This window comes from Spermophilus citellus (assembly GCF_964194105.1).
Source record: "Spermophilus citellus genome assembly, chromosome: 4".
In the NCBI taxonomy this organism is placed as follows: domain Eukaryota; kingdom Metazoa; phylum Chordata; class Mammalia; order Rodentia; family Sciuridae; genus Spermophilus; species Spermophilus citellus.
The window spans coordinates 138,872,171-138,890,790 of NC_138185.1; the positions used below are offsets into that span (position 1 = coordinate 138,872,171).

General features: G+C 41.1%; 2 protein-coding genes and 1 long non-coding RNA gene across 10 annotated transcripts in view; 2 read left to right on the plus strand and 1 right to left on the minus strand.

Annotated features, from left to right (window-relative positions):
* The window catches only part of EIF2AK4 (eukaryotic translation initiation factor 2 alpha kinase 4), a 104,325-nt gene extending 99,148 nt beyond the window's left edge, over positions 1-5,177 (minus strand). For all 8 annotated transcript variants that reach the window (XR_014021590.1, XM_081290980.1, XM_081290983.1 and 5 more), the window contains exon 1: positions 4,959-5,177. Coding sequence is in view for 7 of the 8 variants with exons in the window: in XM_081290980.1 (XP_081147106.1) it covers positions 4,959-5,102 (144 nt within the window). In the remaining variant the exon portion in view is untranslated. The remainder of the gene's footprint in view (positions 1-4,958) is intronic.
* Positions 5,178-5,280: 103 nt separating this feature from the next.
* On the plus strand, positions 5,281-10,391 carry LOC308648363. Its single transcript, XR_014021802.1, has 3 exons — positions 5,281-5,367; positions 9,075-9,302; positions 10,262-10,391. It is a non-coding gene; the product is annotated as an uncharacterized lncRNA (long non-coding RNA).
* A 5,994-nt stretch (positions 10,392-16,385) lies between these two features.
* GPR176 (G protein-coupled receptor 176) overlaps positions 16,386-18,620 on the plus strand; it is a 129,297-nt gene continuing 127,062 nt past the window's right edge. Inside the window, exon 1 of the mRNA XM_081293267.1 lies at positions 16,386-17,432. Within this exon, the coding sequence (XP_081149393.1) occupies positions 17,261-17,432 (172 nt within the window). The 5' untranslated portion in view covers positions 16,386-17,260. The remainder of the gene's footprint in view (positions 17,433-18,620) is intronic.

Genomic DNA, 18,620 nt, shown 5'->3' on the forward strand with positions numbered 1-18,620 from the left:
AGTTTCAGGAAACAGTGGCTTATTGGAGGACTGCACATTTCTAAGATATTCTTTACTAAATGGAATGTTTAATAAATGTACTCTATTCAACAAATAGAATTAAAGATTGGCAAGCCTCAGGGAAAGAGGCCTTTCTCAGCCAGCCCTAAGGCCACTAAGTGTGGATGGGAAATTGGTGTGCAGGACCCTGGGGCCCATAAAAGCAGAGTTAGAATCCTGTAACCACTTCTGGGTTGGACCAGCCATAAAATATCAGGGAGGTCTAGTGTTCCAGGTACTTCCATAGCATAGCAACATGAGCAGGTCAACAGTGGAAATGGTAATAAGCCCAGATAACACCAAAACAAACTTTTAGAAAAGAGGAAAGAATTTTAATAAAAAGTGAAGGACTCATGATGGATAAAGGTTTCAGCTTTAAAAGGCTATGAATCCAGTGGATGAAGGAACAGACCACAGCCACTGAAGAATGACAGAAAAATCCAATAATTTGTCAGGATTGAGTACCAAGGCCAACTCAAAATGAGAAGAGCAAGACATTGAAGCTGTTGGGCTGACTGGTTACTTTTAAGGCCTTTATTTTGGCCAACAGAGTTTAATGACCAGAGTGGCATTTATCTCCATAAGTTACAGACTTTGGGGGTTTTTCTCAGCAAAGACTATTATCTTCAATATCCATTCTTCTTTTTATTTCGTAGCAACAGAACCTCTGACCTTTTAGCTGAATACATTTCCCAGGCTCCTTTGCAGATACATGTGAACATTGGATTGATTTCTGGACAATCAAATGAAAGAAGAACTGTCATATGCAATTTACAGGAAGTGACCTTAAAACAAAGGGATGCAACTTTTTCATCCCTTTCTCCTTTCAGCCAGCTGGAATATAGGTGTGAAAGCTAGAATTTGGACAGCTATGGGAGACCATGAGGGGCATAATGATGATGGGACAACAGCAAAATATAAGAGGTCTTAGACTCTGGACTTCTACATGCAAAAATATTAACTTTATTGTTAAATTTTACTGTCATATGTGGCCAAACTTAATCCTACTTGTTACAATCTCACTGAAAGAAAAACAAACAAAACCCCTAAACAAAATCCCCAAACCACTCAGGGAATAGTGCTTTCAGAGATTAGAGCAGAATATTTGTTAGGCTTTTCTCAAGCAAATAGAAAAATTTCTCAGCATGTGAAGAGGCATTTTGCAAGATGTGTTTAGGATACCAAGAATCAGCTCATATTAGGGCATTTAAGGACTCTGGGAGTTGAAGAGAATTTGATTAAAAATCTTACAGCCCAGGTATACTGAGCGGATTCTGGGAGTAGGCTAGTGGGGGGTCTCCTTTATGCATAGAAGACAAATGGTCATTTGAATGCTAAAAACATTGTTGACTTAACTTGCACCAAGAAATTATGCATTCCTGGGATATTTGCAGGCAAACAAACACAAAGTAACAGGCAACCAAAACCTTTTGAGAGCATTAAAGGAGAGGAAAAACACAGGTTGTATCATTTGTAAATATAACATCATAAATGAGAAAAAAAATTGTTCTGAACACTGGAAATGCAGGTGACACGAATACAGAATAAGAAGTCATTTAGAGAAGATCATATATTGCTATAAGACACGAATTATATTTGCTTCCTAATAGGATCATAAACTTTGATACCCTCCTGATCTGTTACAATATAGTTAAACAAATCCTCAAGCATATTAAAAAGTAAAATAGATGCAAATTCAGTCCTAAAACTTAACATAAAGGTGACATTTCAAATTAGTAGTGAAAAAGACTGAAAATCTCAACTGATTGACTAACTGGGGGTGTGGAAGATTACACAAAGAGGGTGACCTAGACCTACATGATAGACTAAGGTGGAATTTTTTTTTAAAAAATGACATTTTTATATTTATTTTTGTGGCATTTAGGATTAAACTTAGCTGTACCAGTGAACTTCCTCCCCAACCTTTGTAAGAATTTTTTATTTTGAGATACAGTCTAAGTTACCCTGGCTGGACTTGAACTTGTGATCCTCCTGCTTCAGCTTCCTGAGTAGCTGAGATTTACAGACATGCAGCACAATACCCACCTACATCCAGTTATTTCTATATTTATTTGATGAAAATTTTAAGATGAAGTCATGAAAAATTAAATAAAATCTCAAAAAATCATTTTTGTTTGGTAACATTGGGGCAGACAAGTTTTTTCTTAGGGGAAAAAAATCCAAAGTGACAACAATACAAAAAATAGTTCATTTTGATTCCATTAAAAATGTTTAATTGTGGGCTGGGGATGTGGCTCAAGTGGTAGTGCGCTCGCCTGGCATGCGTGCAGCCAGGGTTCGATCCTCAGCACCACATATAAACAAAGATGTTGTGTCCGTCAGAACTAAAAAATAAATATTAAAATTCTCTCTCTCGGGGCTGGGGATGTGGCTCAAGTGGTAGCGCGCTCGCCTGGCATGTGTGCGGCCTGGGTTCGAACCTCAGCACCACATACAAACAAAGATGTTGTGTTCGCCCACCGAGAACTAAAATAAATAAATATTTAAATAAAATAAAATAAAATAAAATTCTCTCTCTCTAAAAAAAAAAAAAAAGTTTAATTGTGTAAATTACATAAATATAAAATATGCATGGTTAATTAGGGTAAATATTTATAATATATGATGACTCAAAATGATAATTTTCCTAACATATATCTGCCTACCTCTTACAAATAAGAAGATACACCTCAGAATAGAAAAATAAAAGAACACAAACAATTCATAGAAAAAAAAAATCAATGGCTTACAAACAAAGGTGAGCTATATAATTTATAACCAAAGAAATAAAAATTAAAACATGTTTCATTGATCTACTAGAAAAGATGAAAAAGTCTGATATATACAATGATAGCGAAGAAGAAGGAAAACAAGCGCTCATCTAGTGTGTGTGAAGCACTAGGTTGGATCCTCAACACCACACAAAAATAAATAAGTAAAATAAAGGTATTGTGTCCATCTACAACTAAAAAAATATTAAAAAATAAATTATAAGGGAGCAGTCCCTTTGCTGATATGGAAAGCTAGCCAAGATAAATAACAATAATAATTTATAACTGTCTTTTAACTATAAGTTATAGTTTAAACTAGTGGTATCCAAACTTTTTTATCTATAGCATAATTTTTAGCACATGACTCCAAATGTTTCTTTATAAATGATATACATATGCTAAACTGAATTTACATTATAACACTACCCAAAAAATTTTAAAAAATCTCTTTGAAGGTATTGGCAGCAAATTTGGCCAGAATCGATACAGGATTATTAATAGTCTTTGTCTTGTTTAGTGTGAAATTTGAATATTCATTCTTGATTTTTGGATGCTGCCCAAAACTTGGAGGAAGGCATTAGATAGTGTGGAACATGCACCCATGAATGTGAACAGGAACAATTCTGAAAGCCATCAGGCCTCAGGCGTTCTGGATAAAGGATTGTGGACCTGCATAACCCTTCCCTGAAGACTAGCAAATAGCAGGTGCTAATAAGGACTTGTTGAATGAGTAAACTCTGACTCATCCATCAATTATTTTCTTATGAGGCCTATACAGGTGATCATATTCCTAAAGATTCATGGCCACAGATGCTATCCAATACTTCTGCCTGCCTTTTATAGTTTTTGCTTGTTTTGTGTATTTTTATATCTTATTATAAAAACCACTAGCTATAAATTCTTGGGCTTACTGACATCAGCTATAAATTCATGGGATGATCAGTGTCTCTATCCAAAAGCAGCTGCTTCTTCCCTCCTATTTTCTAGAGCATTAGGAGCAGATAATAAGCTCTGTATAAAGTTAACTGGCTCTGAATGAAGTCTCAGGGGTTTTGCACTGAGTTGGGTGCACACTTGTAACAAAAATTTTGGCTGCTTAATGGGTCTACTTCCTGGTTCTCAATGTTTGGGAATAGAGAAGTTGCCAGATGACCAGTAAATTAATTTATTATTTTACTATAAACATGTATAAGCAGTATACACAGTTAAAAATAATTCTGGAAATTAAGTACTGGAAAAGTAACCTCCCTGAGGGCAGGATTTTTGTCTGTTTTGCCCAGTTTCATTCCCATGGTGTATCACAGTATTTAATAGAAGAAGGAAGAAGCATGTTGGGTTGGGAGACTCTTCTGCCCTTACAGAAGGCAGATGTGTAGATAAGGCAGAAGCTGTAAAATACTAGAATTAAAGGCAGATGAAGCAAGTAATATTTTTAAATGACAATGTTTAGAAACATATTAGTTTGGCAGATCAACTCTTCAAGAATGGGGGAAACAGTATCAGAAGCTTACGGTGTATCTTAACTTCCAGAAAAAAAGGAAAATGATATTTTAAGCCAACTGGCCACTTAAAAAGGTCTAGACTCAGCATAACTTCTCTGGTAAACTTCCAAGAGGAATGCATTCTATAGTATTCTCAGCTAACTGCCTCAAAGGAAGGCACAGAAAGTTCTGCCATACCGAAAACATGAGGAGTGAGGTAAGAATTACGACTTGTACAGTTCTGAATACATAGGTGAGACCTAAGAATTCTGATTGAAAGCCCAAGGCCTGTGCAAGCGCTCCCAAAGCGTTCCCAGGCCAAAGTAGCATTGGGTGACTGTGAATGTGCTACTATATCCTCCTCGAGAACTCAGGGGGTGGGAGGGAGAAGGCAAAGTTGGAAAAAGGCAGGGATGTTTGGGGGTCAGTAGGAATAAGAAATGGTGCCAAGTAAGACTCGGAAAAATCTCCAAATTCGGTCTAGGTAGGGGGTCTAGAGACCAGCTAAGGTTCGAGGACAGAGTGTGAGCATGGGTGGAATTAGAGGAATGAAAAAAAAAAAAAAAAACTGCAGAATCCTAAAGGGGCCGCCCAAACTGTAAACCTCAGGGTTAAGAAAGGCCGGGCTGTGGGAAGCCAGCTCAGGCCAGATCCGCCACGTTCCTACCGGTCCGCACGCGTTCAGCCGCAGGTCTTGGAAGTCGGCTCCGTATATAGCTTCCAGGGCCTGCAGCTCGTGGTCCTGCCGCTGCGGGTAGCTCTCCTGAAGTTCCTCCCGGCCGCGCCCGGGAACCCCGCGGCCCCCAGTCATGGCTACGCGGCTGCCAAGGCAGCGCGGCCTGGCAGCGGCGGCTACCAGCCCTAAGCGGGCTGGGGGGCGGGGCCGGGTGCCAGAGACGGGCCTGTGGGCGAGGCCTAGAAGAGGCGGGTCCGTGGGCGGGACTCCACGCCAGGGGCGGGATTGGGGCGGAATTGGGGCGGGATTTCGGCTGGGCCCCGCACGGACTCTTGGGGCTGGAGAAACCCAGGCTGACCAAGGCTGGGAGAAATCCTTGCTCACAATCTGCAGAAGAAAAGCAAGTAAAGGAACTGCATGAATGTGGGAGAACAAATTACGCAGATTGGAATGATAGTACCAGATTGGATAGTTTTCACGAAACAAGTCTCTTTAACAGAAGTGCCTTAGACTCCCAGATAACTTTTGATTCTTTCTAAAAAGGAATAAAATTTATTCTTTTTTTTGGGGGGGGATTTTATTTAGAGAAAGGGTCTCACTGAGTTGCTTAGCACCTCGCTTTTGCTGAGGCTGGCTTTGAACTCCCAATCCTCCTGCCTTAGCCTCCCAAGCCACTGAGATTATAGGTGTGTGCCATTGTGCCTGGCTAATCTTAAAGGGTGAAAGGAAAGTGACCACAACACTCAGAGCAACCAAGAGATCTTTATTGCAGCAGTGCAACAGAGGAGAAAAGAAAGAGAAGAGAGAGAGAGAGAGCAAGAGAGAGACAGAGAAAGCAAGGGAGATAGCAAGAGAGAGAGGGGCCCGGCAGGAGGGAGTTTTTATGAGGTCTCTGGGTCTGCAAGCTGCCTTGTTGGCGCAAGGGGGGGTTACGTGTTCGCCTTGAGCTGGGGATTGAGTGTTCAGCCTTGAGCGGGGGCTTGGGCATTTGGGCTTGAAGCAAATAGTTGATAAAGAACCAGACAGAGGGTTTGAGAGGGCAGGTCATCCTGCAGCTAACTTTGTTTGGCATGCCCTGCAGACAGCTTACTCAGCCTGTCCTTTACCTAACAAAGGGCATATTTGTCATGACCAGGAATATAGGAAGTGTTATGCTAGCTTCTGAAATGAACTATAAAAGAGGAGTCCCCTAAAGGGGTTTAGAAAGCAAGATATTCTTTTACAACTAAATAGCTTCTCAAGGTGACTCCTTTGAGGGTGATAATATTCATGGATGGATATTTTAGTTTGGCACATTTGCTATTAAAAATTAAGTCTGATTTGCTTTATGATCACAGTGTTTGTGCACATGTATGTGCATATGTATATATCTGTGTGGGACTATTGAGGCTTCCTGGGGAGGGAAGGGAAGGTCATTCAACTTCCCACTTCCCTGAAATACTTGATGAATTTAATAGCAAATCTGTAGGTACAAGGACAATTAGAAACTCAGATCCATAGGAAACTAATTTCCTGTTCCATATATTGGAGTAATTTGGAATACATGATGTTATGGTTTAGATTAGGTATCCCCCATTGTGAGACAATGCAAAAAAGTATATAGATGGAATAGTTGGGTTATAAGAGCTTTAATCCAATCAGTGAATTAATCCCCTATAGGAACTAGCTGAGTGGTAACTGAAGGCAGGTAGGGTATGATTGAAGGAGGTAGGTCACTGGGGTGTGTTTTGCGGGTATATATTTTGTCCCTGATTAATTAAGTCAGAGTCTGCTCGCTCGCTCTCTCTCTCTCTCTCTCTCTCTCTCTCTCTCTCTCTGATGGCCATGGCCTGAGTGGGTTTCCTCATCCACACACTTCCGCCATGTATGTTATTCTCCCTCACCCTGGCCTGGAGGGAATGGAGCTGGCAGTCAATGAACTGAGACCTCTGAAACTGTGAGCCCAAAGTAAACTCTCCTCTTCCAGTTGTTCTTTTCATGTCTTTTGGTCACAGCAGCAAAAAGCTAACTAAAATAGATGATATATTTTAAACATATAATTGTTTTGATGGTAAATTACTGTATACCAAACTAAGAATCATAAATGTTTAGCCCAATGGTGTAAAGGTTAAATTCCAAACTTCTGTCCTTTGTTTATTGCAAAATAAGTGATTCTTTCATTTTTTGAAATATAGGGCTTGTTATATAATATTTTCTTTAGATCTACAGATGTTTTTATTTTTTGTGTTTTGTACTGGGGGTTTAACTCAGAGCTTTGTATATGCTGAGCAAGCACTCTACCACTGATACCACTGAGCTACATTCCAGGACAGATAATTTTTTAAAGGTTGGAAGGTGATGCTTTTTTCCTCTTGGATATTTTTTCTTTAAACATCAATAAACAGGAATTCATCTTGCATAGTTACCCTTTATTGCTATTGTACAATGTGCCAGACATTGTCAGGATTTTCATTAATTAAATTCTTTATTGCCCTCAAAACAACTTTGCAAAATAGGCATTTTTAAGCTGGATTTAGAGAGGCAAAACAACTACCCAATGTTATTTGAACACAACTGGAAATGGTGAAGTGGGCATTCAAACCCAGGGCCAGGATTTATGCTCCTGATACCCCAACCACTGTGCACACTATAATGAACTCTTTAATCTTGAGAAAGTTGGTAGTTTTTCCTGTGTAAAATGATAACCCAGGTTTCCAGAAAAAGAGAAATAGGTTTTCTGCTATATTAAGCTTTAGTGCTCTCCAAAAATCCATTTAAACAATACAAGTTTATCACAGACCAATGTTTTTGGATGTGAAAATCTCAATATTTCAACTCAAAGATGTCCAGAGGTTCTATTATCTGCTACCACTTTCATTTCACAAGGACTTAAGAGATCCTTATTGCCACTGTCAATATTCACAGAGACTTTTAAAAGTCCTGACTCAATATCTTCTTCTGTTCCCAGAAATAAAATAAACTGTGCTTTTAAATATTTAGTCCCCAATTTTTATAACTATATCTGCCAGGATATGTTGGGTTATGCTGTAATAGTGTGTAACTGTAAAAATCTTGGTTGCTTGGTATAATCAATATTTACTTCCTGCTCATACCAAATTTTTCATGAGTTTGGTTGGCCCTCCAGGGTATGTGCCCTCCTATATGGTGATTCAGAGATAGAAGCTGCTTCCATCTCTTGGCTCTTCCATTTCAACACAAGGCCCCTTCCACAATCACAATGGCAGGGAAGAAGAGAGCCTTGAGAATCACAAATAGCGTTTCACTGTCTCAGCCCACAAACGACTCCACAACCGCTTATATTTCATTAGTCATAATAGTCACATGAACCTGCCCACCTGCAAGTGCAACTGAGAAATACATTCTTCTGTGTGGCTCCAAGAAGAAGGCAATGAAATATTATTGAATGTTTGTGATGTCTACATAATAGCCTGCAATATCTATTCTTTCATATAGGCATAGAAATAGTCATTTGAAAATAGAACTGCTTATTCCAGATGGGTAGTCAAGTGCCATAAAGACTTTTCTCAGCATGCTGCTTTTGGGCTTATCACACAAAAATACTTACATTTCTCCAGCTTTTCTCTTCTGTCATTAGTAAAAGGCCACACGGGGGCATGTGAAGGATAGGAGGGAAGAAGTAAAGGAAAATAAAACCCACTGGATCCACTTCACTTACCATGTTGGGCTTTGCAATTACTATCAATCCTAAGAATAAAGGAAAAAGTTGAAAAGGAAAGAGTTATTTTTAAAAAATTACTTATTGAATTAGGGTTCTCCAAAGAGAACATAACAAACAGGATAAATATACATCTAGAAAGAGATTAATTATGAAGAATTGACTGACACAATCACGGAGCCTAACAAGTTCCAAGATTTGCAGTCAGCAGGATAGAAATTTAGGAGAGCTGGTGGTATAGTTCCAACCCAAGTCTAATGCCTGAGAACAGAAACACCAATGGTGGAGTTTCATTTCAAAAGCCAGCAGGCTTAAGACCCAAGAAGAGCCAATGTTTCAGCTGGAGTCTAGGCACGTGGCTCAAAGACAGTTCAACAGAAAGAAATGCTACCTAAGTAATATTTTTCTCTTTGTTTTCTTTTTCTCTTCAGGTCTTCAACTGATTGGACAAGATCCACTCACACAGTGGAGGACAATATGCTTTATTCAGTCTATTCATTCATATCAATCCCATCCAGAAACACCCTCACAGACACACCTGGAATAATGCTTGACTGAATATATGGGTTCCTCATGACCCAGTCAACTTGACACATAAAATTGATCATCACACCTATATTTCAGTGGTTACAAGAAAATCCACAAGCAAGTTTCAATAGGTATATGATTAATTTCAGAACAGATGATTGGGGAAATCTGTAAAAATCTGTTGTTTTCCACATACTGCTTCCCTGATTGTGTTTGTAACACAGAGCCTTAACATGCGTTAAATGAGTGAACTACAGACACAAGTAGAAGAGTAACTTCATTAAATGCTGTGCAGACTGAACAAGGCAGAACTTTGGAGAGGGAGATAGATCTAGAGAATGACTAGAACTTTCCTTGGGGTACTTAATCCCCAGAATCTCTCACTCCCTCTTTGGGATTCCTCTTTTCCTCAAAACTCTATCACCATGTTTATTATTTCTATGGAAAAATGGATCCTCAGTGCTAATCAACTATATTAATCATGAAACAGGTGTATTAATCAGGGTTTCAGGGTTCTCCAGAGAAATAGAACCAATGAAATATATATATGTGTATGTATATCATAGTTTATAATATTTTCTACCACGCGGCCTGCGCAGTGGTTTCATTAATGAGGTTCTGGCATTCAGTTAGTTAGAAGAGATCAAAATAAAACACACAGACAGTACCTTATTTTAATGCTAGGTCCGAGACGGCTCGGTCTCCCTGTTTCCCTGCCTCCAGCCGCCCAGCAGGGCAGCGAGGATTACTCTGGGCTAGCAGGAGAGAGAGAGAGCGAACACGCCGGGGATCAGCCTTTTATTTGGGGGAAACAAGAGATTCAGGGGAGAATTCCATCCAATGAAGGTTGAGGGGGGGCTGTACTCCAAGGTCAGGGTCAGTGATTGGGTCTCCAGGGTCAGTGGTTACGCACACCCCCACACGGATGGGCTCTCTCATCAGGAAAGGGTCGGGATAACTCCGACACAGCCAGAGTGCCTCAGGCCCTTAACGGGAGTCACCCAATCACATGTCAGAATGGCTCCCCACAATATTTATTTCATTTACATATATGAAAGAGGATATTGAGAATTGGCTCATGCAATTACAGAGGCTGAGAAGTCCCACAATCTGCCATCTGCAAGGTGGAAACAAAGGAAAGTTGGTAGTGTAATTCAGTGACTACTAAGGCCTGAAGACAGAAGAAGATGGATGTTCCAGTTCAATAAGAGAGAATAAATTCACCCTCCTTTCTCTGCTTTTTTGTTCTTTTTATTTATTTATTTTTTTATTCAGGCTGCCAACAAATTGGATGATGTTTACCCACATTGATGAGGTTGGATTTTCTTTACTCAGCCTACTGATTCAAATGTCAATCTCTCAGAAACACCCTCACAGATACATTCACAAATAATGTTCTATCAGTTATTTGGGCATCTCTTAACCTAATTAAGTCAACACATAAAATTAGCCATTACATCAAAACTTTGGGAACATAAAGTGGTTTTAAGTTGGGAGGATGCCATCTTAGACTATTCTATGGGAGATGAATGTAAAGAAAAATGACTTGTGATAGCATTTTCTAGAGCTAGAATCAAAAGTTACCTTAAAAGAAAACAAAATTGTACTTCATTGTTTATGATTTGCTTTACTGTAGCTTCAGAGGGTTTTGGATAAAATTATCAGCACAAAGTGTGTAGGCTGGTAATTCCAATCATCTGTCCTTAGCTCTGGCCATGTACTTGATTGCTGCCAAGTGTTATTTCCTGGCCAGCTCATATCAACATAACATCTGCTATAGTCTAAATATTGTTTCTTCCCCTCATAAGTTCTATGTTGAAACCTCATCACGAGTGTGAAGTTATGAGGAGACCCCCCCTGCTTTAGCAGGTGATTATGTGATGAGAGCTCACCCTCATGAATGTGATTAGTGCCTTTATAAAAGGGTACTTTTCTAACCATGTGAGGACACAGCTAGAAGGCATGAATTATGAGCCAGAATGCAGTCACTGAATCTGTGGATGCCTTGATTTTGGACATCCAGTTTATAGAACTATGAAAAAATTTTTTTGTTGTTGTTTATAAGCTGCTTAGAGCAAGGCATTTTGTATAGCAGCCTCCAAGATTATACCTGTAAGTAATTGAAATGGACAGTATTAATGCATGTAGTTTTTGACCTGTTCAACTTTAATTCCAAATAAGATATCTAAAATGGAACATTTTGTTAAATGATTGTAACATTTCTCATTCCACATGCTCTTTTTACAAAAGAGCATACTCCTTACTCTGAGAGTTGTGGTCTACATCCCTCTCCCTTAAACACAGTGATTTTGGGACTGCTTTAATAGAGTGCCGGGTTTCTGTTCTCATGATTAAAAGGCTTAGAAGTCACTCCAGTTAAACTGGGCTAACTGGGCTGTGTAAAATAACCACACAAGAGACACAAATACCTTTTTCTTTGGGGTCGCTGTGACGGCTCCTCTGACCTTAAGGGTCCGCAGCAAGAGAGAGATCGACAAATGGTGCTGGGAAAACTGGAAATCCATATGCAACAAAATGAAACTGAATCCCTTTCTCTCGCCATGCACAAAAGTTAACCCAAAATGGATCAAGGAGCTTGATATCAAATCAGAGACACGGCGTCTGATAGAAGAAAATGTTGGCTACGATCTACATACTGTGGGGTCGGGCTCCAAATTCCTCAATAGGACACCCATAGCACAAGAGTTAATAACTAGAATCAATAAATGGGACTTACTCAAACTAAAAAGTTTTTCTCAGCAAAAGAAACAATAAGAGAGGTAAATAGGGAGCCTACATCCTGGGAACAAATCTTTACTCCTCACACTTCAGATAGAGCCCTAATATCCAGAGTATACAAAGAACTCAAAAAAATAGACAATAAGATAACAAATAACCCAATCAACAAATGGGCCAAGGACCTGAACAGACACTTCTCAGAGGAGGATATACAATCAATCAACAAGTACATGAAAAAATGCTCACCATCTCTAGCAGTCAGAGAAATGCAAATCAAAACCACCCTAAGATACCATCTCACTCCAGTAAGATTGGCAGCCATTGTGAAGTCAAACAACAACAAGTGCTGGCGAGGATGTGGGGAAAAGGGTACTCTTGTACATTGTTGGTGGGACTGCAAATTGGTGCAGCCAATTTGGAAAGCAGTATGGAGATTTCTTGGAAAGCTGGGAATGGAACCACCATTTGACCCAGCTATTCCCCTTGTTGGTCTATTTCCTAAAGACCTAAAAAGAGCATGCTACAGGGACACTGCTACATCGATGTTCATAGCAGCACAATTCACAATAGCAAGACTGTGGAAGCAACCTAGATGCCCTTCAATAGACGAATGGATAAAAAAAAATGTGGCATTTATACACAATGGAGTATTACTCTGCATTAAAAAATGACAAAATCATAGATTTTGCAGGGAAATGGATGGCATTAGAGCAGATTATGCTAAGTGAAGCTAGCCAATCCCTAAAAAACAAATGCCAAATGTCTTCTTTGATATAAGGAGAGTAACTAAGAACAGAGTAGGGACCAAGAACATGAGAAGAAGATTAACATTAAACAGGGATGAGAGGTGGGAGGGAAAGGGAGAGAGAAGGGAAAATGCATGGAAATGGAAGGAGACCCTCAGGGTTATACAAAATTACATACAAGAGGAAGTGAGGGGAAAGGGAAAATAATACAAGGGGGAGAAATGAATTACAGTAGAGGGGATAGAGAGAGAAGACAGGAGGGGAGGGGAGGGGAGGGGGGATAGTAGAGGATAGGAAAGGCAGCAGAATACAACAGACACTAGAATGGCAATATGTAAATCAATGGAAGTGTAACTGATGTGATTCTGCAATCTGTATATGGGGTAAAAATGGGAGTTCATAACCCACTTGAATCAAAGTGTGAAATATGATATATCAAGAACTATGCAATGTTTTGAACAACCAACAATAAAAAAAAAAAAGAGAAGAGAGAACCTACAGAATGGGAGAAATCTTTTGCTAGCTACACTTCAAACAGAGGATTAATATCCAGAATATATCAAATCTCAGAAAACTTAACACCAATAAAACAAATAACCCAATTAAGGCAAATGAATTAAACAGACACTTCTTAAAAGAAGTACAAATGGCCAACAAATATATGAAAAAATGAAAAAAAAAGAAAAAAAAAAGAAAAAATGTTCAACATCATTAGCAATCAGGTAAATGCAAATCAACACTACTGAGAATTCATCTCACTCTAATTAGATTGGCAGTCATCAAGAATACAAATAATAATAAATGCTGGAAAAGATGTAGAGAAAAAGGGACAGTTTTACATTTTGGTGGGATCGTACTCTAGTACAACCACTGTGGAAATCAGTGTGGAGGTTTCCTTAGAAGAAGGAACCACCATAGGACTCATCTATATTACTCCTTAGAAGTCATCCTAAAGAATTAAAGTCACCATGCTATAGTTACATAAGCATACCCATGTTTATAGCAGCACAATTCACAATTGTGGAATTCACAGATAATTCTAAACTATGGAACCAGCTTCGGTATCCACTAATGCACAAATGGATAAAGAAAATATGGTGTATGTATACAATGGAGTTTTATTCAGCCATTAAAAAAATGAAACGATGTCATTTGCAGGAAAATGGATGGAACTAGAGACCATTATGTTGAACAAAATAAGCCTAACTCAGAAAGCAAGGGTCATGTGTGGAAGCTAGAGAGGGGAAAAAGAAAAATGTGGAAATCTCATGAAAATCAAAGGGAGATCAGTAGAGAAAAGGAATCAGAGGTGGGAGGAGAGGGGAAGGGGAAGCGCTGGGGGGTGATACTGGCCAAATGATATTGTTATATTGTGTACATGTACAAATATGCAATAACAACCCCCCCCCCAAAAAAAAGGAGGGAGATGGAGAGCACTGACTCCTTTTATTCAGAAGAAGCTATTCAAATGAGGCAAGGAGTCAGGTTTCAGGGGGCTGAGTCTATCTTCATGATGTCCACTGCCAGCAGGTTGACTGACATCTGGGTAGGCCACACCCAAGGGCACAATAAGAGAAGGGGACACACACAAGGCACTTCCATGGAAGATTCTACCCTAAACAGGGCAAAGGGTTATATTATAAAGGAACAGGTGAGCATTGCTTCACCCATGGGGCTGTAACAAGACACGCCTATGCACGAGGCACCCTCCCTCGAACCCAAGAAGGGTGGGGAAAGCTTTGCCACATTTCTGTGACTGAGCGCCTCAGCACCCAGCCGCCCGGGGAGTGTGACTCTTTCATGTGTGAGGTTGATCTCCCACAATGGAGTATAGTGGAAGTGATGCTATGTGAATTCTGAGATTAGGTTATAAAAGTCAATATGGCTTCCACATTATTCTCTTAGGACTGTCTTTCTTGGGATGCTATATTGTGGAATATAGTTGTCAGGCTGTGGGAAAGCCAAGCAGATACATGGAAAGGCCACATGTAGATATTTTAGCTGACAGCTCCAGCTAAGTTCCCAGATAACAAGTGACATCTACTTCCAGCCTGTGAGTGAACAGCTTTTAGATTTCAGATTCAGCCAGTGATTTTGAATTACCCTAGTTGGTAGCATGTGGAGTTGTTCAAGCTGCTAAATTTGTCATGGTTTGTTATGCAGTAGTAAATGACCAGACACATATAAATAATACCATTATAACTATATAAATGATACTACTATAGACAATTAACATGTCTTTAAATCATATCCAACCTCTAACATTACATGTCAATCTTAACTTGACTCATGATTGTAATGAGTGAAAAGTTCATAGAGGACATAGCTGTAAGAATCATGACACATTGTCCTTGGCTCTATTTGTTCCTGAGGCAAACCTTCCCACATCTGAGAATCATGGTGAGCTCAGTTCATTAGGTTGTTGATACCACTAACTCTATATCCTAACACCAAAATAGGGACTGTAAAGAATTTAGAAGTGTCTTTTCAAAATGAAAATATAGTTTTTGCTTTCTTCATTTTTTTTTTGTTTTCCCACACCTATATTCCAATTGTTTTGAGTAGGCGCCAGAGGGTGAAGGTAGGTGTTTTTAGACTATTACCAAACAACTCTATTTGCACACAGTCTTCTCCAGCCTTTCCTTAAGGAGTGTGCTGAATGTTAATGAATTACTATTATAATTCGTGCTTTATGATTACAGTATAAGGGGTTTCATTTGAAAAACATGTTTAGCCTCACAGAACTAATTTTAACTACTGGAAATGGCAATTTTTTTTGATGGAGTATAATTAATGTAATTATTAATTTCCCTCTTCTTTTTGGTCTCTGTAAAGTTTAATGTAACTGTTTACATGAAGAATTACCATATGCAGGTATTGTGAAAATCCAAAGATATATCTAACATAGATTTCTGCCCTCTAAAGATCAATAAATAAGAAGGGTGACCAGTGAGAGTAAAATAGTCTAACTATAGCAGGATCATCCTTGGGGCAACCAAAAAATAACTAATTTAAATCACTGCTTAAGGGTTATTGTTCTTGGAGCTGATCTTGTCATTCACTATGTCAAAGTCCTCTACCATGTACTTCATGCTGTACAAAAGAAACCAGTTGCCATTAAGTCAAACTATGCAAAATCTTTCTTTTCTTGTCTCATTTCTCCTTTTCTTTTTTCTAGATCCATTCTCCTATTTGGTTTCTTTTATATTCTTAATTCACTTGTTTATCCCAGTTTCCCAGCCTTAGCATCAGCCCACAGGAAGGTGCTTCCTCCCAACTCTTCATTGCCAGAATCCACTACGCTTGGATTATACTGTGTTATGTTTTAGAAAAGAGATCCAATAAAAGAATCTAGGAAACCACGCACTGGGTTCCTATGTTCCATATTTCTTAAATACTTCAGCTACACTTAAGGACTGACAGAGAAGCCAGGAGACTGGGCTCCCTGCAAAGGTGGCAGAGACGTGTAATTAAGGGCTTGCAGGCAGCCCAAGCTGACAAGCTCCAGGATAGTAACGGTAGCAATAAATGCAGAGAGGTCCAGGAGGAGTAGGGAGCGTGTCCCAGCCGCCAGACACCAAATCCCGCGCCTCCTACACTTCCCGTAAAGAAGTCACGCTCCGCGGGGCCAAGATGGCGTCACCTCCCTCGGCAGCGTGAGGGGCGGAGCCGAGCATCACGTGACCGTCCTCGCCGGCCGCGCGCCCGGGGTTACCCCAGGCACGCGCCGGTAGCCGGGCGGCCGAGGGGGCGGTGACGCTGCCCTTCAAGGGGCGTCCACCCGCTTTCCTTCGGTGTCGCTAAGCTCTGTCCCAGCGGTGTCTGGCCCGAGTGGGGCCGGGAAAGGGGGTGTCCGGCCGTGCAGAGGCAAAGAGGGATTACGGAACGGGGTCCCTAGGCGGGAGGTCTGAGACCCCAGCACGGGTCTGGATCGGAGGAGACTGCCGGGAACATACTGGCAGCCAGCCAGCCAGCCGCGCAGGGTCAGGCTGTTTAGGAGACTCAGGGCATTCCAAATAGGCCTGGGCGCCCCCCGGGTGTCGGGGTTCTGAGCCGACGGGGTCAGCTCCGACCACACGACTTGGCCATTTCGTGGGTTTCACATCGTCATCCAGCCTCGAAGCCAGCAGGATTGAAAAATTGCTTTAGCCAAATGTTCTTTTCCCTCTGAGGAGGGAGGCAGAGACCGTCGGTCCAAGGGGACTAGAGTGGGATACCCTGGCTCTCAGAGGGGGGAGGGAGCAGAGGTTGAAGGGGGCGGCAGGATTGGAGAGCACCCTTCTTGAGCATCAAATGCCCCCTTCTCTGTTTTCATCTCTGCTGAGTGCGCTTGGCCGCGCTGATCCCCCTGGAGGAGGGACAGAAGACGTTTGGCGGGCTCTGACCCTGCAGCCTTCATGTGGCTGCTGACAGGGACCCAGGAGGGAACAGACATGGGGCGCGGCCTCGCCTCTCTCCCACCCCTCCTCCCTGGTGGCGGGGTTGACTACGTGGAGACGTGAGGGGACCCGCCGGCTGCCCCGGCTCTCCAGGACTCCGTCAGACACCCACGCTGGGCTCCGAGGCAGGCTGGCGGCGAGCGGAACCGGAGCCCCAGCCTCGCCATGGGGCATAATGCGAGCTGGATCTCCCGGAACGCCAGCGAGCCGCGCAACACGTCGGGCGCCGAGGCGGCGGGCGCGAACCGCAGCGCGCTCGGGGAGTTCGGTGAGGCGCAGCTGTACCGCCAGTTCACCACCACTGTGCAGATCGTCATCTTCATAGGCTCGCTGCTCGGTAAGCCACCTGCGGGGCCGCCTCCGGCAGGGCTTCCCCGAGGGCGCGGGCTCTGGGAGCTCCGATCCGCCGTAACCAGAGCCGCGTGGGTTGCAAGTGCCTGGTCAAGTGCGATAGTTGAAGGAGGTCTAAGAATCCTGTAGTTACTGCAGTGAAGTTAAGCAGGAATGGTCGACCCCAATCCTTAAGGTGGAAGCAGAACAGTTCCGATAGGTCTTTCTCTTGGCTGAGGTTGGTGCCTGATCTGGGCAGAGGTCATCCTCCTTGCGGAATGCTTCGGGGTGGGCAAAGGGCTGCGCACATCATACTTTACCTCCTGGGTGCCAGGGAGCAGCGGTGGCTCCAACACTTGTTTACAAATAAGAACTAAGATTCTATGGGATTTTGTTGCTGATGAAGGAATGTTACTCTCTTTTAAAAATGTATTTCACGCTACTACTATTCCCTATATAAAATATTATTTTTGTGCATATTTTATGGCTTGCCTCTTCAGAGCACCGACCTTTTGGTAAGCAACCCTGTGAAGTTAAACTTTATGTTGCCTTCAGCTATTTTGAAAATTCTCAAGTAAAACAAAACCCACCTTATTTCTCTACTTATATTTTGTTCGAGGTACAAAACAAAGATAACCCTAACCCTAACCCTAACCAAACCAAAACAAAAAGCCCCAAACCAACCGCAACAGATTTCTTTCCTTGTTCAGGGAAGAAAAGATCAACTGAAGTGAGGGGCTAGTAAAAACTTATGTCCACTAGTAAGAATTACCTGTACTTCTCACTAGTCTTAAATGAGACTACTCTTTAGAGCTACTCTTTAAATGATGAATAATATAATTAATATTCATTTCAGTTGAGGTTTGCCCAACAATGCACACTATTTGTAAATATGTGTAAATTCTCTGATGTGGCATTTGGAAGGGTGAGAAGAGATAGTTTATGATTATATCTGATGTGTGCAAGAGTAGTGTTAAAGTTTCAAAGTAAGGATAGGTTTCTTTTCCCAGAACTTGTGGATTTTCACGGAAACTAAGATAACTGACATAAAAAAGACCATATTTGGAAGAATTTTAAGTGTTTGGTATTTCCCTTCATATTTTTTCTAATTGTCATCATTCCATTACAGTCCATTCTTTTGTAATATTGGTTTTGCCCTTTTTTTCATGAGTGCATTGTTAGACATTTCTGTGAC